General features: G+C 40.2%; 1 protein-coding gene across 6 annotated transcripts in view; it reads right to left on the bottom strand.

Annotated features, from left to right (window-relative positions):
* Window positions 1–24593, bottom strand: part of Cdkl4 (cyclin dependent kinase like 4) — a 52467-nt gene that overhangs the window by 13924 nt on the left and 13950 nt on the right. For 4 of the 6 annotated variants that reach the window (XM_090337089.1, XM_090337087.1, XM_090337090.1 and 1 more), the window contains exons 3-6: window positions 23507–23628; window positions 16700–16772; window positions 6043–6133; window positions 2258–2455 (exon numbers count right to left, since the gene is read on the bottom strand). In XM_090337089.1, coding sequence (XP_090193215.1) covers window positions 2258–2455; window positions 6043–6133; window positions 16700–16772; window positions 23507–23628 — 484 coding nt within the window. The remainder of the gene's footprint in view (window positions 1–2257; window positions 2456–6042; window positions 6134–16699; window positions 16773–23506; window positions 23629–24593) is intronic. The other 2 variants (XM_090337091.1, XM_090337092.1) reach the window with 2 other exon arrangements.

The following is a 24593-nucleotide window of genomic DNA, read 5'->3' as shown; positions in this document are numbered from 1 at the left end:
AGCCCGGGCACTAAAGAACAATGAGAAACTCTTATCTCCAATTAATCACTAGAAAATGGGAAGTGCGGTTGTGGCTCAAGGGGGTAGCCTTGAACTTAAGAGCTCAGGGAAAATGCCCAGGCCCAGGGATAGGGCAATAGCCTTGAATTGAAGATCTCAGGGACAGAGCCCAGGCCCCAGCATTCAAGCCCCATGACCCCCTCCCTCCCCCCACAAATATCAATGTATATAAATGATTAGCTTCTACAACACAGGTATAAAGAAAACATGGTACTTGTTCCTTTGGGTAAGATAAAGACTAGCAATGGAGAGGCCTGTCTATTCAGGTAAGGCAATTCTCTTAGCTCTCTGTTATATATGTGGTTTGGTTTGCCATTCAATCTCAGTCCAAAGACAAAGTAAATCAATCTCACAATTGTATTGCCCTTTTTTTTTTTTTTTTTGCTGGTCCTGGGTTCTTGAACTCTGGGTGTGGGCTCTGTCTGTGCGCTTTTGTGCTCAAGGCTGGCATTCTACCACTTGAGCCACAGTTCCATTTCCAGCTTTTTTTGTGGTTAACTGCAGATAAGAATCTCATGAACTTTCCTGCCTGGGCTGGCGTTGAAATGGGATCCTCATATCTCTGCCTCCTGAGTAGCTAGGATTATAGATGTGAGCTAGCAGCACCTGGCTTATATGGCTATTTTTAATCTTCACTGGATCATTAAAGAGCATGAGGCTGGGAGAGATCTAATAGTCTGCCTGAGGCCACAGGTAAGATCCTTTTAGAAAATCAATAAAATAAGCAACAGACACAAGTACAGCCTGTAGTTGTACTCTAGCCCTTGATGTTGTCCTGAATTCCCCAGATGTTAGAGGCCCATAGAGAGCTGGCCCGCAGCCAGGTGGCCAGGAAAGTTTGTGGGGAGGAATTCAGATATGAGGTCACCTTTGCACCCAAGCTCCTAGAATGAAGCAGGGTTAACATTTGGGGTCTACACTCTTCAGATCAGGGAGATCACTGTGAGAGCTCACAAAACACATCTGCAAGTCATGATTTTAAGTCAGTCACGGAGGCTCTCTGAGTCTGTTTCCTCCTGTGGTATAAACTAGATACTACTAAACATAATATAATTTTTTACTTCCCTAACAAGGTTTTCATCAAACTTAAAGAGATCATGTGTGTACAAGTTATTTAGGAATTTTTTTTTTTTTTTTTGCCAGTCCTGGGCTTGAGCTTAGGGCCTGAGCACTGTCCTTGGACTTTCTCAAGGCTAGAGCTCTACCACTTGAGCCTCAGCACCACTTCTGGCTTTTATCTATGTATGTGGTACCGAGGAATTGAACCCAGGTCTTTGTGCATGCTAGGCAAGCACTTAACCACTAGGCCAAACTTCCGGCCCTTTTTTTTTTTGCCAGTCTTGAGGCTTGAACGCAGTGCCTGGGCACTGTCCTTGGGCTTTCTCAAGGCTAGTGCTCTACCACTTGAGTCACAGCACCACTTCTGGCTTTTTCTGTGTTGTGTGGTACTGAGGAATGGAACCCACGCCGCAGACAAGCATTCTACCACTAGGCCAAACTCCCAGGCCTAGGATTTTTTTTTTTTTTTTTTTTTTGCACTGAAGTTTGAACTCTGGGCCTTACATTTGCTAGGTAGGCACTTTACCACTTGATCCATGTTATTAGTAGTACTATATGAATGAAGAATGTTAATATTTTTAACGTTAATATTTTAAAAGTCTTCATTCTACATATTTTAACATTCTCAAGCTTAGAGCAGGAGTCTGAAAACTAAGGCCCCCAGGCCAAGTCTAGCTCAAGCCTACCACCCTACCCCCCAGGGCTTGGACACTGGCCTTGAGCTCTTCAGCTCAAGGCTACCACCCTACCTTCAAGCCTTGTTTTCTAGACGCAAACTAGAGATAAGAGTCTCAAGTCCTTTTGTGCCCGGACTGGCTTTGAACTTTGATACTCAGATCTTAGCCTCCTGAGTAGCTAGGATTACAAGTGTGAGCCAATGCACCTTTCTACCATATTTTTTTTTTTTGTAGAATAATATTAGTGATGTTTGCTCTATAGTAAAGTGGGGCCATCTTTTTTACAGAGAGCAGTAAGAAGCATGAGATCAAATGTTACCTAGACTAAATCCCAGGCATCTGACTCTGATCTATCTCTATTTTATCCCACTGTGGAAGCAAGCATAGCCTCTTGGAGAAGCATTGGTACTAATATTATTATTAAACTTTAGAGTGTGTCAGTCACAAATCATAACTCATACCCAATGTTCTGATTATCAGATAAAGTTGGTCCACATCTGATTTTCCAGGCCAGAGTGGTTGGCCTGTCAGGAGCTCTGCAAAAACACAACCGATAGCCCAGATGTCGACTGAGGAGCCATACTTCGTATCTCCCACGAGGAGCTCAGGGGCACGGTACCACCTGGTGGCAACGTAATCAGTGTAGGCATCTCCTGGAACTGTAAAGGGATACCCAGCATATTAGATGAGTCATATCTTCCTTCCACCTATTTCCCAGAGCAGGCCAGACATTTAGGTAGGTTTCTGAGGCTCGCAGAGGCCATGCTGTGCTAATTGGGTTAATTGTGTGAGGCACAAATTGAATGAGCAGTTACCCTGTGCACTGGACAGTAAATTCGACTCTCATAAACACTAGGGTTAGGTTTTTGCTGTGAATGTTTATACTGGAATTGCAAATTTAAACCAATTGCTGTATGTTTCCATATTTTTATCAGCATGGTGCTTCTTTGTTGTGTCCTCCACAGAAAGACAGGTTTGAAGTCCCAACTCAGGACACTATGAATGTGGCCTTGTCTAGAAACAGGGTCTTTGCAGATATCAATGAGTTATAATAAGGTTACACTAGATTAATGGACTCTAAATTCAATAAATTAAAAAAAAATTTGCAGTATTGGTATTTGAACTCAGAGTCTGCATTTGTTAGGCAAATGATTTATCTCACTTGAGCCACAACCCCCAACCCTTGAATGAATTTTTTAGGGTAAAGATCCAACTTCATTTTCTGATTTTTTTGGGGGGGGGGGTTGTTTTGTTTTGTTTTTTGGCCAGTCCTGGGGCTTGAACTCAGGGCCTGAGCACTGTTTTGGGGCTTTCTCAAGGCTAGAGCTCTACCACTTGAGCCACCACACCATTTCCGGCTTTTTCTATGTATGTGGTACCAAGGAATCCAACTCCTGCATGCTAGGCAAGCACTCTCAACTGGGCCAAACTTCTGCCCCCCTTTTTTTCCCCATTTTTTTGCCACTACTAGGGCTTGAACTGGGACCTGGGCACTGTCCTTGTGCTTTTTCAAGGCCAGGGCTCTATCCCTCGAGCCACTGCACCACTTCTAGCTTTCTCTGTATATGTGGTACCAAGGAATTGAACCCAAGGCTTCATGCATGCTAGGCAAGCACTCTACCCCTAAGCCATACTCGCAGCCCTCAACTTCATTTTCATGGGAATATAAGAAGTTTTCCTCCTCAGTACTAGAGTTTTCTTTCTTTTTTTTTCCCCCTGCCAGTCCTGGGGCTTGAACTCATGGCCTGCGTCCTATCCTTGAGCACTTTTCCTTAAGGCCAGTGCTCCGCCATCTGAGCCACAGCACCACTCCTGGCCTTTTCTGTATATATGGTACCAAGGAGTCAAACCTAGTCTTTGTGCACCCTAGGTAAGTACTCTACCACAATGCTACACTCCTGGCTCAGTACTAGAGTTTGAACTCAGGCCCTTGTGCCAACTTGGCTGGCTTGCCCAGCTAGTACTCTTATCATTGGAGCCATGCCTCTAGCCCTGCATTTTGCTTCTTATTTTGAAGAGAGAATCTTGAGGACTTTTCTGCCTAGGCTAGTTTCAAACCCTGATTCTGGGGAATTTCCTGAATAGCTAGATTACAGGTGTAAGCCTCTAGCATTCATCAAGAATTTAATTTATTTCTGCAGTTACATGCAGATAGAGTCAATGTTAGTATTTTTTAGCACATTGTATTAGACACAATTTGCTTTTCATCTTATAAATGATGAACAGTGATCCTGGCAATATCCCAAATCAGTAATTTTAATAGCTCAAGTTGAAACCAGTGACTGAGCTCACATCCTGTGGAGAGTTTGGCCAATGAGAATGAGTTGATTGTACTACTGCTTTGTGTATAACATATCAGAAGCTTATTAAAATATTGAATTTGCCACAGTGAGTTCATCTGTCAAAGACTTGGGGATGTATTCATGCTATCAGAATTTCTGTGAGGAGTGACCCTAAATTTGAACTAAGACTCTTTATTCAGAGAAGGACTAAGCTTTCCACAGGAAGGCTCAGCAGGCAGACATGCGCACTTATGAGCCCACAAAGGAAAATCCTCAGAAGGACTATTTATGAGACAACTTCCATGAAATTCTCTATATTCTTAATGTCTGCAATGACATCTTGGTGTTTTTTAAAAAAAATTGTTTCTGGGAACAAACTGGGTATTTTTATGGTTAAAAGTGGTCTTCCAGGGAAATCCCTTAAACCTGATCTTGCATTATAGGAAATATCAAATGACTATTATGAATTTAGTTTCCTAAGTTAAGGATCATATGAATTGCTGTCCTTTTTTTCTATGCATTTCTTGTAGAGCTCCGATCATACTATATGTATCAGTTTTGCTTTCTTGTTTAGTTATCAGGTCTTAAAAATGTTCTAGTGCCACTAGAATGCAGACATCATTTCTAATGGCATAGTAATATTCTAAGACAGTGATGTACAAGCACAAAATTCACAGCTCCATAGTTTTTCAGTTTGCCATTTCTCTTTTTCAGCCACACGAACAGGGACCAATTATCATTTAGGTCCTACTATTTTTACAGAACAAAGTATAGCAGCTTCTACAATGCATTGTCAGGTCCCCTGTAGTTGGGTCCTGTCCAGATTCAAATTATGTGCATGTTTGTATTACAAAATTTATATTGCTAACATGTTCTTGCTGCAAAATTGTAGATTCCAATATAAATAACTATTTGTTCTCCTTAGATATTTGTCCTCCTTTTTCTTTGTCTCCTCCCTGCCTGGGTTGATTTTCTTTTTCTTTTCTTGTTGTGCTGGTAAGAGGGCTGGAACTCAAGCTTCAAGCTCTTTTTTCTTTCTTTCCTTCTTTTTTTTTTTGTCAGTCCTGGGCTTGAACTTGGACATGGTGCTGTCCCTGAGTTCTTTTGCTCAAGACTAGAGTTCTACTACTTTAAGCCACAGCAACCACTTGACAGTTTTCTGTTGATTAATTGTAAATAAGAGTCTTATGGACTTTACTGCCTGGAGTGGCTTTGAACCACAATCCTCAGATCTCAGCATCCTGAGTAGTTAGGATTATGGGACTGAGCCAATAGTTCCTGGTTTGGCTTAAGCTCTTGCTTAGCATTTTGCTCTATCATTTGAGCCATATCTCTACTTCAGCTTTTTTGCTGGGAAATTGGCAATAAGAGTCTCATGGACTTTCCTGCTTTAGCTGGCTCTAAACCTTGGTTTTTCAGATTTCAGCTTTCTGAGTATCTACGATTACAGGCATGGCCTCAGTGTTCAGATTTACTTTTTCAGCATTGATTAACATTTTCTTAGCACTATTTCTAAATCCTTTCTCCTTTATTTTCAGTTGAGCCTGCTAGTCTTACCAGTTCCAAGAAGTTTGTTTTCAATCATTGTAGCCTACATTAATGTCTCCCTCCAGGGAGCCATCTGTACCTTCATTTCAGTACTTGATTGCCAACAATTTTGTGATTCTTTTATTTTGTTTGCTTTAGATTATAAGTGCACTAAGAGCAGAAGTGCATCTTATAATTCTTTCCCACTCCTGTGCTGCAGCACATGAAGATGTCATCCAATAAATTCTAGATGAATGGAGTAGAGACAAAGTGCCAGCTAATGTACTCACTAAAAGGCTAATGTGAAATTTTTCTTTTGTAATAACAACAATAAAACACTTGGCACATATTCAGTTTCTCAAGTAAGCATATAAACTGTAGCCATATAGTTTATAGTCATCTGAATCGGATAAAGTATGTAGGAAATGGTTACTTACTCAGAATCCGTGCAAACCCAAAGTCACAGATCTTGATTATTCCTTGCTTAGTTATTAGAATGTTTTCAGGTTTGACATCTCTGTGAATACACTGTAAGATAATATTTGATTATTTTTCTGAGCTATCAAAATAGCAAAGAGTAAGCATTAGCAATTAAAGAATGGGGTATATCATCTATATAGATGTTTACATCTATCTATATATGATAGAAAAATATAGATGCTTTTCATTTGCATAATAAGAACTTAAATGTGTCATGTTTCATGTATAAATTTTGTCATACAAAGGAAAAAATATCTAAATACATCTAAATTATACATTATTGAAGAAATTATAAGCTGGGCTTTGTGGCTCATGCCTGTAATCATTCCTGTAATCTCGGGAAGCTGAGATCTGATGATTGAAATTCAAGGTCGGCCAGGGCACAAAAGAACCAGAGACTCATCTCAATGAACCACTAGAAAATGGGAAGTGGGGCTGTGGCTTGTGGGTAGGGCGGTAGCCCGGGAGCTGACGAACTCAGCAACAACACCCAGGTCCAGGGGTAAGGCCATAGCCTTGAGCTGAAGAGCTCAGGGACAGTGCCCAGGCAGAGTTCAAGCCCCATGACCCACAAAAAAAAAAAAGAAAAAAAATTAAATTATAAAAGTTGCATATGAAAACTTACCTAATTTTTTTTCCAGTCCTGAGGCTTGAATTCAGGGCCTGAGCACTGTCCTTGGGCTTTCTCAAGGCTAGAGCTCTACCACTTGAACCACAGCACCAGTTCTGGCTTTTTCTATGTATGAGGAATCAAACCCTGGTCTTCATGCATGTTAGGCAAGCATTCTACCACTAGGCCAAACTCCCGGCTCCCAATTAAATCTTTCATAGATGTAGCAACCTCACAATTTGCTATATCATCACAGTGACCCTGAAGGAAGACAAAGCTTCTGCTAAACACCAGAAGGTTTGGCCAGAGAAAGGAAAGCAGGCTGACTGAGCTCATTCCAGTAGTTTTTCATACAGTGGAGATGCAGTGGGAAAACAGCTTGAATCTGCTTTCACAACTTTCTCACAACAAACTCTTTCAAGTTTATCCTCTCCCCAAAACAAAACAGATATTGATACTGATATTCCCCCACCTGGCTCTCATAGAGTACCCTGGACTCTATAAAGCATTTGCACATGAATTGTTTCATCCTAGCACTTAATCTCTGGGTTAAGTGTCAATGTAATCAGGTTAGTCCACCTCACTTGATTGCCATACTCTCAGTCTCTTTAGTTAATCCTGTCACATTGACAAATCAGAAAAAAATTGCTTTACTTCTAGAAAACCTATGAAGAAAAAGATAAACCCTAAATTCATTTTGGGTCACAAAAATGACACTGAAGCTAATTTTTACAAAGTCTCAATTACTGTCAACTGTTTTACAATTTGTATGGCTAGGAGTTATGCCTCTTAAAATTTTTTAGGAGTCTTAAAAGTTGTTAAGTCCTTATAGATATGTTAGGTAATACACTGATAATAATACTGATACATTATAGGGCCATTACGCAGATAGGTTTTGATATACCATTTGAGCAATATGTTCACAAAACTTAACACTAACTCAGTACTTGGTGATTTGATTAGAAAAGATCTTGTCACTCAAATGAGTTTGTATTTAATTCTAGATTTTCCAGTATATATGCCATTACAAAGCAAATGGACTTACATTGATATTGTCTTTTGGCCCATGTAAATATATTTTGACTCAAATGCAAATCATATGACATTTATAGTACTTATTTTTCAACTAGAAATACAAAGGCAAATGAAATATTGATAGGTTCCAAAGAAATAGAAAAAAATATTGGTATAGTTGTTGGTAACAAAAACCACTAATAAAGACAGAGAACTGGGCCTGGGAGTTTGGCTTAGTGGTAGAGTGCTTGCCTAGCGTGCATGAAGACCCAGGTTCAATTTCTTGATACCATATACATAGAAAAAAGCCAGAAGTGGTGCTGAGGCTCAAGTGGTAGAGTTCTAGCCTTGAGAAAGTCCAAGGACAGTGCTCAGGCCCTGAGCTCAAGCCCAGGACTGGCAAAAAAAAAAAAAAAAAAAAGAACTGAAGAAATAAAGTGGATAAAAATAATTGGGACAGGTCTAGGTTACTGTAGTTCATGTAGTTCAATGCCCTAAGTTAAACTTCCAGTATCACCACTGCCAACAACAACAACAAAAAAAAAAAGGAAAGAAAAAAAAATTGGACACAAGACAGCATATGAGCTGGGTGCTTATTGTTCATGTCTATAATCATAGATACTCAGGAGGCTGAGATCTTAAGATTACAGTTCAAAGCTACTCCAGGTAGAAATAGCTCATATTTACTATAAACTACTCAGAAAATGCCAGAAGAGGCACTGTGGCTCAAGTGGTAGAGTGCTTGCTTTGAGCACAAAGGCTCTGGGACAGCACCCAGACCCTGTGTTCAAGCCCCAGGACTGGCAAAAAAAAAAATCACATAGAAGACAGAGTTGTGGACATAGCATTCCTCTTCCCCACTGTCCCACTGTCAAGCCATTCAAGCTCTTCTGTCAGTTCTCGTACTATGCAATCTCCAAGCAGTCTATTTTTCACCAAAGAAGAAGAAACCCAAGTGTCTTTAACAGAAGAATGTAAATAAACTTGAGGTTTATGCACAGCTTTTAGTAAATATTACTCAGATTTGACTGTTGGTTCATAAGCTGTCAAGAAGAGATATATTGAGTTATTTTTAAAAATTAATTTATTGTTATTATAGAGGTGATGCACAGAGAGATTACATTACATGAGACAGGCATTGAGTATGTTTCCTTTCACACTCTCCCCTCTCCCTCTCACATCTCCCCCCACACAAGTTGTATAGGTCACTTTCATCGGTGTCCAGTGAATTTGACTGCTGCATTCTTTTACCCTTTTCCCTAGAGTTCTATATTTCCTTCCACCTGAAGATATACACTTGAATATACCCTATATAAGTCAGAATCATCAAAAAATAGAAATTAAAAAGACCTTTTTCCATATCTTGAAGTTCATTTCAATATTTTTCTATCTAATATCATATAACTATGAAGAGGCATGTGGGTATTGTGCCTTTGTGTTTCTCTCCACTTTGGGTCTCATTGTGTATATCTAGAATTCTGTATAACTGATTATATTCCAGTTCATTTTAGATCAAACATGTGCTGCTTGTCACTCTGAGCTCACTTCATTTAATATGATTTGTTCTAGTTCCCTCCATTTTCCTGCAAATGACACTTTATTCTTCCTAATGGAAGCATATATATAGATATATATAATATATATATATTTTTTTTCTTTTTGCCAGTCCTGGGGCTTGAACTAAGGTCCTGGGCACTGTCCTTGAATACTTTTTGCTCTAGACTAGCACTCTACCACTTGAGCCACAGCACCACTTCTGGCCTTTGCTGTATATGTGCGACCAAGGAATTGAACCCAGGGCTTTGTAAATGCTAGGAGAGCAGTCTACCACTAGGCTATACTCCTGGCCCCATAAGTACCATATTTTCCTGGCTGCACGCATCTATTGCAGGTTATCTGAGCTGTTTGTTTCTTTACTACGGCTATTGTCAACAGTGTGGCAATGAACATGGATGTACATGTCTTCATTGTATCCCAGCTCATGATGTTCAGTGTAGATGTAGTCCTATTTGGCAAGTCTCTCTCCTATGTGTTGTGCCCTTGAGATTTTTCTATGTATGTGGTACCGAGGAATCGAACCTGGGTCTTTGTGCATGCTAGGCAAGCACTCTACCACTAGGCCAAACTCCCGGCCCCGCCCTTGGGATTCTTTTCAAGAAGGTTCTACATATAAGTTAGTGCATGTTGATGAACAGAGATTCACTGTTAGTTTTCTGTCTATAGATGCCCAGTTTTCCCAACACCAATTATTGAAAAGGCCATGGTTTCCCCACTGCCTTTGGCTCCCTTATTAAATATCATGTAACTGTATGTTTATGGGTCTTCTAATTTGATTTCTGGGTCTTCTAATCTGTTCCAATGATCTTTGGGTCTGGTTTTTTTTTTTTTTTGCTAGTCATGGAGCTTGAACTCAGGGCCTGAGCACTGTCCTTGGACTTTTCTCAAGGCTAGAGCTCTACCACTTGAGCCATAGCACTGCTTTCAGCTTTTTTTCTATGTATGTGGTACCAAGGAATTGAACCCATGAATGCTAGGCAGCACTCTACCACTAGGCCAAACTCCCAGCCCTCCGTGGGTCTATTTTTATGCCAATACCAAGCTGTTTTTGATATTATAGCACCATAGTGTGGTGCTACGATACCTACCACCCATATTGCTTTTTTTTTTTTTTTTTGCCTATAATTGCTTTTGCTATCCTAAGTCTTTTGTTCTTCCATGTGAGTATTTGGATTGTTTTGTCTATCTTGGTAAAGAACATCATAAAATTAAAAAAAATTATTATAAGAGTGATGTTCAGAGGGGGTTACAGTTACCTAATTAAGGTAATGAGTAATTTCTTGTTGTACATTGTTATCCTCTTGTTTTAAAACTCCCACTTTCCTTCTCCCCCTTCATTGGGATTTTGATGGGGACTGCAATTATTCTGTATATCATTTTTGGCACTATGGCCATTTTCACAATATTGATTCTACCTATCCATGAACATGGAAGGTCTTTCCATTTCCTAGTGTCCTCTTTGATTTTTTTCTTCAGATTTTTATAGTTTTTGCTATAAAGATCTTTTATGTTTTCAGTTAGGTGAATTCCTAGTTTATTTTTATTTTTGAGGCTATTGCAAATGGAGTTGTTTTCCTGATTTCCCTTTCTGCTTGTACACTGTTGGCATACAGAAAAGCCACTGATATTTGTGGATTAATTTTATATTTTGAGGTTTTGGGGTCCTTTAGGTGTAAGAACAGGTCATTTGCAAATAGGGATAGTTTGATTTCTTTTCTCCTTATGTGAATCCCTTTAATGACCTTTCCTTACCTTATTGCTCTGGCTAGGGATTCCAGATCTATAATGAAGAGAGTGGACATCCTTGACTTATTCCTGATTTTTTAGGGGGAATGGTTTTAGTTTTTTCCCATTCAGTATGATGCTGGATGTTGGTCTGTCGTATATAGCCTTTATTATTTTAAGAAATGTTCCCCTTATTCCTAGCTTCTCCAGAGCTTTTAATATGAATGAGAGTGGTATTTTGCCAAAAGCCTTTTCGGCATCTATAGAGATGATCATGTGATTGTCTTTGGCTCTGTTGATGTGAATTACATTAATTGACTTGCATATGTTAAATCTGCCCTGCATCTGCAGGATGAATCCTACTTGGTCATAATGCATGCTTAAAAAATTATTTGTGGATTCTGTCAGCTAGTATTTTATTGAAGAGCTTTGCACTTGTGTTCATCGAAGAAATGGATTTGTACTTATCTTTTTTGTTGGATCCTTCCTTGGTTTGGGGATGAATGTGATATTGGCCTCACAGAATGAGTTTGGAATTGCTTCTGTTTCTATCTCATGGAAAATCTCGAGGGGTATTTAAGTTAGTTCATCTTTAAAAGTCTTTAGAATTCAGCAGGGAATCCATATGGGCTTGGGATTTTCCTTGTTGGAAGATTTTTGACTACTTCCTAATTCTCACTGTGTGTTAGTGGCCTATTTAACTGGTTTATATCTTCTGGGTTCACTTTAGGCAGTTTGTATGTCAAAAGAAATTTGTGGGGGATGGGAGCGTAGCCCAATGGTAGAGTGTTCGCCTAGCATGCACGAAGCCCTGGGTTTGATTTCTCGGTACTACGTACACAGAAAAGGCTGGAAGTGGCACTGTGGCTCAAGTGGCAGAACACTAGCTTAAGCAAAAATGTCCAAGGACAGTGCCCATACCCTGAGTTCAAGCCCCAGGACTGGAAAAAAAAAAGCAAAAGCAAAAAAATCAAGATTCAAAAAACAAAAAAAAATTTGTGGGCCGGGAGTGTGGCCTAGTGGAAACATTTACACCTGAAATTGCTTCTTATATGCCATGAATGAGCAAGAAATATTTTTTTTTGTCTGACCATGTGGTCCTCTTTTTTTTTTTTTTTTTTTTGCCAGTCCTGGGGCTTGAACTCAGGGCCTGAGCACACTGTCCTTGGGCTTTCCTCAAAGCTAGAGCTCTACCACTTGAGCCATAACACCACTTCCAGCTTTTCTATGTATGTGCTACTGAGGAATTGAACCTGGGTTTTCATGAATGCTAGGCAAGCACTCTATTACTAGGCCAAACTCCAGAACCCAGTCCTCTTAGAGCTTTAGGGGTGGATACTTACAAACAAGAAGAAAGAAAAGATACCTTCTTGCTAAATAAAATGAGTATCAGCAAGATGTTGATGCATGTTCCAGCCTGGTATATTCATGGCTTAGAAATCACTGTGGTTTTGCTTTTATGAAATTGTTTTTCCCTTATCACTGTATCAAATATAACATCTATGGAGTCATAATGACATGAAACTGAACACTTTAGCTATCTCACTATAACAGCGTTACAGGGTAAAACTGAACAAAATGAGTACTTGTTTTCTTAAACCCATTGCCTCTAAAAATTTAATGTGCCCACCAATCATCTGTAGCTCTTGTTAAAATGCAGATTCTACTTCAGCAGATGAACGAGTGGGCCTGAGATTCTGCATTCCTAATGAGTTCCCAATTGATGTCTATCAGCTACACTTAGAGCAGCCAGGCCTTAATCCTTTACTAGTTTAACCTTTTTGGTTTTCTTTAGGATCACAACCCTGGAGATAAAAGGTATACATAGTATCCTTAGCTTGAAAGCTAAGGATCATAGATAGGGTCAGATGGCCCTTTATATTCTTTGAGAGAATCATAAGAGCTTCTTTAAAAATAAGAAATATAAAGACTTCAGATCTATTATTGTAAGAGCTTATATATGACCTGATTTTTTTCTTCTGTATTCCTTTTAGCTAACAGATAAAAATATGGATGCATAAACACTTACCATAGCGTAAAAATAAAAAAGTAAGTTAAGAGCCGGGAGTTTGGCCAAGTGGTAGAGTGTTTGCCTAGCATGTATGAGGACCGGGGTTCAATCCCTCCGTACCACATACATAGAAAAGTCGGAAGTGGTGCTGTGGCTCAAGTGGCAGAGTGGCTAGCCTTGAGGAAAGCTGAAGGACAGTGTTTAGGCCTTGAGTTGAAGCCTCAGGACTAGTTAAAAAAAAGTTAAGGAGTGGATTTCTACTCATCATCTAAAAATTATTTTTATTAATTTCTGTGTGCTGGTACCCAGGCTCAGACTTAGTGCCTGGGAGATGTCCCTTTGCTTCTTCACTCAAGGCTGGTGCTCTACCATTTGAGCCAAAGCTCCACTTCCAGCTTTTTAGTGGCTAATTGGAGGTAATGGTTTCAGGGACCTTCTTGCCCCAGCTTTCTTTACACTGTGATCCTCAAATTTCAGCCTCCTGAGTTGCTGGGATTAGAGGCATGAGCCACTAGTGCTGGCTCTAAGCACCATGATTTTTGTTTTCTTGTTTTTTTTTTCAGTCCTGGGGCTTAAACTCAGGGCCTGAGCACTGTTCTTGAGCACTTTTACTCAAGGTTAGTGCTTAGCCACTTCAGCCACAGCATCATTCCTGGCCTTTTCTGTGTATGTAGTATAAAGGAATCAAACACAGGGCTTTGTTCATGCTAGGCAAGCACTCTACCACTAGTCCATACTCTTGGCTCTAAGCACCATTTTTGCAAAACTATTTTTATTATGCAGAACATTCCTATGTCAACCTTATGTCAACTTGTTATCTCCTAGAGTATGGTGGGGAGCAACCGAGATATGGATTTAACTCACCTCCATCTTTAATATAATTTGCACTAAAAAAGGCCCAATTTAGATAGGTTGTGAATAATATTCCTCTAACAGAAAATAAAGGCATTTGATTTATTCTAATGAAAATTTCACTTTCTTAAAGCTCAAGAAAACTTTCTCAATATTGACATTTAATTACATGTCTTGTATTTCCTTTTTTAGCAATCTTTGACCACCATGGCAAGGCATTCTACTGGCATCTAAACTGACCATATGGTAGCCTGAACCATTGCCTTGCATTTTCTCTGTTTAGGCACCAACTTAAAAGGTTCAGATACATTTTTTTTCCAAAGCTTTCAATATAGCAAAAGCAGCCAGGCCAACTTGAGTAAGTGCCACTGGCTTAAGATGGAAAATCTGGACTTGAAAGAACAATGACTACAAAAAATTGAAAATATCACATATATAAAATCTGTGTTTATAATGACACCTTCTGTCTTCATCATTGTTCACTGTTATAGATTGCTAAGAAACCTATTTATTTCTTTGAAGCAGCACATCAATGTTATCCTCTTACTGTATTTTATAGTAGTCAGAGTCCTTGAGGGCAAGTAATTTTCCATATAATTCTAATAATAGCACAGAAGAAACAATAGATTGGAAAGTTACCATTTCTTTTCTTTATTGGTTATAGGGCTTGAACTCAGTGCCTGGGCATTGCCCTGAGTTGTTTTTGCTCAAGACAATGAATGCTCTACCACTTTGAGCTACAGTGAGTGCCACTTCCAGATTTCTGGTGCCTGCCTGGGCTGGCTTCAAACCATAATCCTTAACATTTTAGCATACTGAGTTGCTGGGATTACAGGTGTGAGTCACCAGTGCCTGGAGGGCTTTTCTTTTTTGTGTTGGTACTAGGGCTTGAACTTAGTACCAAGGTGCTATCCCTAAGGTTTTTTGTTGTTGTTGTTGTTGTTTTCCCCCCTCAAGGACAGTAGTATACCATTTGAGCCACCATCAGTTTTGTGATGGTTAACTTGAGTTAAAAGTCTCATAGTCTCATGGATTTTCTTGCCTGGGCAGGCTTCAAATTGCAAAGCTCAGATCTCAGCCTCCTGAGTAGCTAGGATTACAGGCATGAGCCACTGCACCTGGCCTATTTTTTATTTATTTATTTTTAAATTAGTTTCTCTATGTTGACTTGGGCTCATGCTTGGGTTTGAGAACTGTGGCTCTCAAAAGATATTAATGACATAATATATTAACGACATAATATGTATATATTGTACATAATTTTTTTCTTCTATGGCTTGAGCTCAGGGCCTGGGTGTTGTCCCTGAGCTTTTCTTAAAAATAGTGCTCTACCACTTGAGATACAACTTCAGGTCCTGAGTTTTTGGATGTTTCTTTGAGGTAAGAAACTCATAAACTTTCCTGCCTATGTTGGCTTTGAAGTATGATCTGCATGTAAGCCTGAGCTGCTCGCACCTGGCAAAAAACTTTACTTTAAAACAAGATAAGGGGCTAGGTTCCTGTGGTTCATGCCTGTAACCCTAGCTACTCAGGAAGCTGAAATCTGAAGATTGTGGTTCAAAACCAGCTCGGGAAGGAAAAGACGGTGGGCCTCATTTCCAATTAACCTCCAGAAAATGGAAAAAGGATATGGGGCTCAAAAGGGCAGAGTGTTAGCCTTGAGTGAAAAAGCTCAGGAACAGTGCCTAGGCCCTGAGTTCAATCTCCATGTCTCAAGTCCATGAGACTCTTATCTCCAATTAACCACCATAAAGCCAGAAGTAGAGCTGTAGCTTCAAGTGGTAGAGCCTTTTCTTAAGCACAAAAGCTCAGAGATGCCTATGGCCCTGAGTTCAAGAGCTAGTACTAACACAAAATAAATAATCAATAAGGGGAAGGAGAATACTACAGTACCGAATGAAAGACTTAAAAAACATAATGAAAACCAAAGGCCATGTGGTAGATCACATTATGGATAAGCTGAAAAATTATTTTAACCCCTTTTTTGGGGGGGTGGGTCATGGGGCTTGAACTTGGTCTGGCCACTGTCCCTGAGCTCTTCAGCTCAAGGCTATTGCCCTATCCTTGAACCAAGCCCCATTGGAGATGAGTCTTAGGTTCTTTTGTGCCCAGGCTGGCTTTGAACCTTGATCCTCAGATCTCAGCCTCTTGAGTAAATAGGATTCCAGGCATCAGTCTTTAACTTAATTTAAGAATCATCATAGGAATCATTTATTTTGTGCATAAGGAAACATTAAACGTGTACAAATTTTTAATTAATAAAACATTAATAACTTACTTCTTACATAAACTACCAATTATAAATTGCTTTTCCTCGTATTTGTAGCTTTCTTTTGTTTGGTTCTTCTGGTTGTTTCTTTCCCTCTATCTTTTTTTTTGCCAGTCCTGGGCTTGAGCTCAGGGCCTGAGCACTGTCCTTGGACTTTCTCAAGGCTAGAGCTCTACCACTTGAGCCTCAGCACCACTTCTGGCTTTTTTCTATGTATGTGGTACCGAGGAATCGAACCCGGGTCTCTTCATGCATGCTAGGCAAGCACTTTAACCACTAGGCCAAACTCCCGGCCCAAAAGTTTGGAGATTTTTTTTTGCCAGTCCTGGGCTTGAGCTTAGGGCCTGAGCACTGTCCTTGGACTTTCTCAAGGCTAGAGCTCTACCACTTGAGCCTCAGCACCACTTCCAGCTTTTTCTATATATGTGGTACCAAGGAATTGAACCCGGGTCTTTGTGCATGCTAGGCAAGCACTTTAACCACTAGGCCAAACTCCCGGCCCCCTTTCCCTCTATCTTTAAGCTCTTCAACATATCATATGAAGAATTAATAAAAACATTAGAAAATGTTACTTACATTATGTTTATGACAGAAATTAAGAGCCTGAAGTGTTTGCCATAATACACTTTTGATCACGCCATCAGCAACTCTGGCAGGAAAAATAAAAAAGGAAATAAAAACTCCTGGAATAGGATTACAGGAGCAAAGGTGGGGAACAAAAGTATAGCACAAGGGGCTTGTCATGGTGTAAGAGCTCAGTGCAGAGGGACACCCAGATTCCTTTCTTTACATTATTTTGAGGCCAGGTGTGTTGGTGACCACCAGCTATGCCAACATACGGGAAGGTCAGGCAGAATTGTGAGCTGGTTAGATACTAAGACCTTGTCTCAAAACAACAATCAAGTTTTTATTACCTTGTTATTATAGCTATATAATTTTCTTTAGTTTGAAAATTTTAAATTGGTGAAGTGAAACATTTTCAGCAGGAAAATGTGTTTACTTTAATCTTGTTATCTCAAAATAACTGCTGTGATTTAGTAATGCTATCTTTTTTTTTTTTGGCAAGTCTGACGCTTGAACTCTGGAACTGGGTGTTGTCCCTGAGCTCCTTTTGCTCAAGGCTGGTGCTCTACCACTTGAACCACAGTATCACATCTGCTTTTTCTGTATTTAATGGGAGATAAGAGTCTCATGGAGGGCCTGGAGTTTGGCCTAGTGGTTAAAGTGCTTGCTTAGCATGCACGAAGACCCGGGTTCGATTCCTCGGTACCACATACATAGAAAAAAAGCCAGAAGTGGTGCTGAGGCTCAAGTGGTAGATCTCTAGCCTTGAGAAAGTCCAAGGACAGTGCTCAGGCCCTGAGCTCAAGCCCAAGACTGGCAAAAAAAAAAAAAAAAAAAAAAAAGAGTCTCATGGATTTTCCTGCCTGGGATGGCTTCTAATGTGATCCTCAGATCTCCTTTGGCATAGTTAGGATTACAGGCGTGAACCACTAATGCCCAGCCTAATGCTGTCTTTTTACCTACCTGCTTTTCTCTCTACTTGCCTGCTGCTCTCTCTGCATTTAATTTGTAACTAATTTCAAATAAATATACTTATTTTTAAAGTTATAAAAAATATATCCATGAAGTCTCTAACACCCACCCAGCCATCCATTTATCCTTTACAATTCTATACCTGCCTCTTTAAGGAACATTTTATGCATAAAGATACAAATATTAACAGGTACACGTGTCTTAGTGGTTGTAGAAGATCTCATTTTATGAATGTATTGTAATGTACTTAGGCCCCACAGTGAGCAGTCAAGATGAGCCCATTTTTATTTCAAGAAAAACTACTGAATATTTGTAATCACCTACTTACTGACATGATGTAACTATGTTCTGTAAATTCTAGAAATGGGGTTTCAGGAACTAAGGGTACACATGGTGCATTTTGATCCTGCAGGTGTGAATCTCAGCTACACCCTAGACATTGTTTTGAAAGAGGTAAGTGGATGATAAGTACTCAAGCATGTGCTAAACATATGTGCAATAGTACAACAGTACAGACATCTGATAAGTGGGTATATTTACTGCCAGAGAGAGGCCAGAGGAAATAAAGGTCCTGTAGGAAGCGGGGGTGGGGGACTATGAGCTTCTTGTGTCTAGCAGAATCATTATTCGGTGTAGAAAATGTTGCAAAAGTATAACTGGCAGGTGTGATTTCCATGGGGAACTGGGGATCTGGGAACGTCTGTCTGGGAGTATTCTACTTTATGTAATCGCCCCTGTAAATTACAGCAACTGCATCCCCTTGACCTTTTCTGTTGGTGTCTTTCCATTACATCACTGCTGCCATGATGCCTTCCCTGTTCCATCCTGCCAAACTCCCCTCTCCAGGGAAGGGTGGACTCCCCTTACACTCCCACCAAACATCTGTGTAGATGTCCCTATCCCCTTATCATCTTGTCAACCTTTGGTTTTGCCAATGTTATGTGTACCAATCTGTGGTTAAAATAAAAGATATCTCACTTCAGTTTTTATTTACCTTTCCTTAACATTAATGACTTCTTAATAGTTTCACATGATTAGTGGATACCTCGTTTCTTCTGTGTATTTTTATTCCATATACTCATGCTTAGAGTTGATTGGTTTACTCTTATATTCATTTAAAGACTCTATGCATATTAGTCTACTATATATGTTGCAAATATTTTTCTCAGAGTGTTTGTCCAGCTCCATTAATGTGGATGGGATTATTTGCATGTTTTCCAAAATTTGTGAGCATTCTTTAATTAAAAAATTTACAAATATGAATACTTCAACCATATCTACCACCGAGACTTAATGGGAATCAATCTACATCATCATTTAGAAGCTGCACTCTGGCAGGTATAGTTGGTTTTACTGAATCAGGGGATGTCAGTGCAAAACTCAGTTATGGTACTTCTATGTGAGGCTAAAGTATATTCACAGAAGCCAATGTAGTCTTCATCTTGGATGACAATTATTGTGTCATGCCCTTTGCACCAGGCATCTGGTAAAAACTTTTGGATTCTATTTCTCCTAATAATTAATATCATCAAAGTATCTAACTCTCAGTATTGAAGTCTTTCCCACTTGAAATGTCTATTTCTTCATTCAATTTGTATGTAACTTTACCCTTCTCCCCTTTGACCAAGTGCCAAACTTTAGAAAAGATCGCTGGGCAGGGTAGCTCACATCTGTAATCTTAGCTACTCAGGAGGCTGAGATCTGAGGATCTTGGTTCAAAGCCAGCCCAGGCACTAAAGAACGTGAGACTCTTATCTCCAATTAATCACTAAAAAAGGTGAAGTGGGCTATGAGCCAGTGATTGTATATAGTGATTCCCTGCTTGAATACTTGTTTGTAAAACATGACATTTGAAATATGATGTAAAAATCAATGTTAATAAAATCTTTAAAAAATTGGAAAAAAAAAAGGTGAAGTGGGGCTGTGGCTCAAGGGGTAAGGCAGTAGCCTTTAGCTGAAGAGCTCAGGGACAGCGCCCAGGCCTAGAGTTCAAGCCCCATGACCACCCCCCCAACCCCCCACTCTGCCAAAACAAACAAACAAACAAAAAAACCCAAAAACATTGCTTGGGCCAGGAGCATGACCTAGTGGTAGAGTGCTTTGCCTAGCATGCACAAAGACCCAGGATGGATACCTCAGTACCACATACATAGAAAAAGCCAGAAGTGGTGCTGTAGCTCAAGTGGAAGAGTTCTAGCCTTGAGAATGCCCAAGGACAGTTCCCAGGCCCTGAGTTCAAGGTCCAGGACTCGAAAAAAAATGCCTAAATTTTTTGTCGTGGGTCACGGAGCTTGAACTTGGCCTGGGCGCTGTCCCTGAGCTCTTCAGCTCAGGGCTACCACCCTACCATTGAGCCCCTCTTCCCATTTTTTAGAAGTTAATTGGAGATAAGAGTCTCAAGTCCTTTTGTGCCTGGGCTGGCACTGAACCTTGATCCTCAGATCATAGCCTCCTGAGTAGTTAGGATTACAGGCATGAGCCACAGAACCCAGCTTGCCTAATTTTATTTTTTTATAAGAAGCATAAAGAACATAGCCATTTTGAGCATTATGAAACAGACCACCTGAGTTCAAATCCTAAGTATTAATGTAGAAATAGGATGCTAGGTAGGAACGATGACATTGTAGGTGCAGAGAACTGGGCAGCAAGGCATGGCTGAGTCCAGAAATGGCCAAAACCCTGCCTTATAAAATTAATAACATGGAATCATGAAGTTTAATGTGACAGGAGAATCCACTTGGAAGAGAATATGTAAAGGCTTCTCACTAGACTGGACTCCTCTGTTTAGTTAGCTCTGATTATAAAGGCAGAGTCTGTCATCAGATACACAATATCTCTATAACATAATAACCGTGAACCAATATCAGTGATTATATTGCCAATGAACTTAAAAACAATGCTGCCAAATGGCTCATGCCTATAATCCTAGCTACTCAGGGAACTAAGATCTAAGGATGTCACTTCAGTGCCAGCCCAGAACATATTTCATATTAACCATCGAAAAGCTGGAATTGGAAGCATGGCTTAAGTAGTAGATAGAGCACTAGCTGTAAGCAAAAAAAAAAAAAGGCTGAGAGCTTGAAGCCCTATGTTAAAATATTAATGCTGGCACATACACAAAAGTTGAACTAGGGGTCGGAGTTTGGCCTAGTGGTAGAGTGCTTGCCTAGCATGCATGAAAACCCAAGTTCAATAACTCGGTACCACATACATCAAAAAAGCTGGAAGTGGTGAGTTCTAGCCTTGAGAAAGTCCAAGGACAGTGCTCAGGCCCTGAGTTCAAGCCCAAGGACTGGCAAAAAAAAAAAAAGTTGAACTGTAGATTGATTAACCGTGTGTGTGTGTGTGCGCGCGCGCGCGCTCGAGTGCATGCAAACACGTGCGTGCCAGTACTGGGACTTGAATTCAGGGCCTCATACTCTTCCTTACCTTTTTCAAGGTTGTCACTCGCTACCACTGAGCCACATCTTCACTTCTGGGTTTTTGGTAGTAAATTGGGAATTTGAGTATCTCAGATTTGTCTCCCAGGCTGGTTTCAAACCCTAATCCTCAGATCTCAGCCTCCTCGGTAGCTAGGATGAGCCACCAGCACCCAGCTGATTAATAATTTCGGTTATTTTTTTATATCTGACTTTAAAAAATTAAAAGCAATATCTTTATTTTCACGAGAAGATTGAGAGTATCCCAGGTAAATTTTCAATTGCATTTCATAGTCTATGGTTAGTTTATCCTTTTATCACATTTCCCCATTATCATTTCCCCAGGATATTATCTATACTTGTATAGCATGCATTATACTGGGCTATATGCAGTTTCTCATGTAACCAACATTTTGTTTTGCAGTGCTAAGGGCCAAGTTTAGGATCTCCTGCATGCTAGGCTACATTCCTGTAGATATGTGCCAGTCTTGGGCTTGAACTTGGGGTTTGATCTTGGTATGGTCCCTGAGGTTTTTGCTAGTGGTCTACCACCTGAACTACAGCTCTACTTTCAGTTTTTTTGGTGGGTAAATGGAGATAAGACTATCACTACCTTAGCAGGGTGCGGTGGTTCACACCTGTAATCCTAGCTACTCAGGAGGCTGAGAGCTGAGAGTCAGGGTTCAAAGCCTCCCTGGGCACTAAAGTACCTGAGACTCTTACCTCCAATCAACCACCAGAAAACCGGAAGTGGGGTTATGGCTCAAGGGTAGGTCAGTAGCCTTGAGCTGAAGAGCTCAGGGACAATGCCCAGGCCCAGAGTTCAAGCCCCATAACAGACAACAACAAAAAAGAGTATCACCACCTTTTCTACCGGGACTGACTTTGAACTACAATTCTCAGAGCTCAGCCTTCTGAGTACAAAGGATTACAAAGGATTAGAAGTGTGAGCTGCCCTGCCTGGCTACTTTCTTCTTTTTTGAGATAGGCTCTTATCATTTTCCCACCCCCACCTTCCAAGTACTTGGGTCAAACCTGGACCAACTCACGGATTTCTCACTATTGGAGAATTAGGTCAGTCCCACTTTTTCTCTGTTGTAACAATCTGCTGTATATATATAAAGTTTTGCTTCTATTTGGATATTTTCTTACTAGATATTCCTTTGAATAGATTTGTTAAAATATATATTTTAAAATACTCATATTCATGGCCATATTATCTACCTAACTATATTATTTCTAGCTGGAAATGAGACCTGATTCCCATATTGAGTATAGTAAGGTATGGTACTTCATTTAAATATTTTCAATTTCTTTGATAGATATTAGGTGCATCTGGAAGAAATGACTTCTTCCCTTGGCACTCTCCCCCTGCACCCTGGAAATCCCCGCCCAGCACCTGTAACCCTGGCAATGGCATGCCTGTGGGCAGTGGGTGGTCCCCAAGTCTGAGGTATTTCCCCATCCTCTGAGATCATATTCACTTCTGCTGTGGCTATACCCCTCCCCCATATAATCTCTCACTTTCCACCATAAGCTCTCTTGCTCGCCTGACTCCATCTTGGGCAGCAGGAGGTCTACTCTCTCCTCACACAACAAACCCTCTTCTGAACTGCGTGGAGTTTCCTTTTGGCAGACCTTACAATAGGGAGAATATATTAGTCATTTTTAATGGTCCAATTTTAAAATTAATTGCTTTCATATGTCTATTAGAATGTATGGTTTTAAAAAGGTTAGCAACTTTTCTTTTTTGTTTTTTTGTGGGGCTTGAATCCAGGGTCTGGGTACTGTCCCTGAGCTCTTTCGCACAAGGCTAGCATTCTACCATTTAGAGCCACAGTTCCACTTTTAGTTTCCACTTTTAGAGTCTCACAGGAACTTTTCTGCCCAGACTGGCTTCAAATCGCAACCTTTAGATCTCAGCCTTTTGAGTCGTTAGGATTACAGGCAAGGGCCACCAGTGCCCGGCCTTTTGTATGCTTTGTTCATAGCTACATCCTTACATCTAGCTGGGTACACTGTGTACCCACTAAATCCTTTTGAATGAGTATCTTTTCTAATTGGATGTTATTAGTTTCTAAAATTTTATTTATAGAATCGACATGAATAGACTTTGAATTTTATTAATTCTGGTAGTTTACCCATTTTGTTATGTTTGCTTGAGATATGGTCTTGTTATTCAGGCAAACCAAGACAAACCCCCTAGATAATCCACATATAACTGACCTTACAACATGCACAGTGGTTTGTGTTTACATTTGTCATCTTAGCTGTCTTCTCTCTAGGCACTTTCTATCTGGTGGAGAAGAGAGGCATGTGGGTTGAAGGGAGAACTATGGGTGGGGTTTGAAATTTGCCACAGTTCATTCCACAAAGAAGGAAAGAGAATTGGACATATACAACATATACAAGTTTCTGGATTACTTACCCATTTGGGTTTCTTTCCAGCTCATTTAACAGTGTGTGATCACAGTATTCAAAAACTAAATGCATTTTCCTTTTTCTCCTAAATACCTCAATGAGGTTCACAAGGTTTGGGTGTTTTAATTGCTGCAAAGGAATTGAAATCCCAAGTTTAGTAACACAGTATGGTTCTGTTAGCAATATTTCCCCAGACTCTTTCCAATTTGAAGAAAATATGGCCTTATCAATCTGTCTGCATGTCTGGGCTAGAATTTTTTTTTTTGGTCAGTAGTGGGGCTTGACTTCTGGGCCTGGGGAGCTGCCTCTGAGCTCTTCAGCTCAAGGCTACTGCCCTATACCTTGAGCCACACACAGCATCACTTCCGGTTTTCTAGTGGTTAATTGGAGATGAGTCTTAGGGACGTTAGTGCCTGTGCTTGGCTTTGAACCATGATCCTCAGATCTCAGCCTCCTGAGTAACTAGGATTATAGGCTGAGATTTGAGGATTGTGGTTTAAAGCCAGCTTGGGCAGGAAACTCCATGATACCCGTATTTCCAATTAATCACCAAGAAGCCAAAATGGAGCTGTGGCTTCAGTGATAAGAATGCCAGCCCTGAGCAAAAAAATGGAGGAACAGTTCCCAGGCCCTAAGTTCAAGCCATAGTACCAGCACACATGCATGCATGCATGCACACACACACACACACACACACACACACACGTACACCCCCCCAAAACCTTTGCACATAATAGGAAAAATAAATCTATAAGTCATACACTAAATAAAAAGTTGAAGAAATGGAATCATTAAGTAAAGGATTATAAAATAAATAATATAATTAGCTTATATAGAGACAGATTTAATGTAACTGCCAACTGGGCTTAAGCCCAGCTTTTTGGTTCTTAGCAATATTAGACCCCAGTACCAGTACTGGGGTTTGAACTCAGGGCTCATGCTCATGCTCAGCTTTCTCTGTTTAAGGATAGTGTTTTACAATTAAGCGATGCTGGTTAATTAGATATGTAAGCTCCTGGGCAGCCCAGGCTGGCTACAAATGGAGATGCTCAGATCTTGCCATCTAAGTAGCTTTTAAGTAGATTTATAGATGT

The sequence above is a fragment of the Megascapheus bottae genome, chromosome 7 (genome assembly GCF_031878675.1).
Source record: "Megascapheus bottae isolate mThoBot1 chromosome 7, mThoBot2.hap1, whole genome shotgun sequence".
NCBI lineage: Eukaryota > Metazoa > Chordata > Mammalia > Rodentia > Geomyidae > Megascapheus > Megascapheus bottae.
Note: the sequence above shows the minus strand (reverse complement) of the source record. Positions and strands in the feature narration are given on the sequence as shown.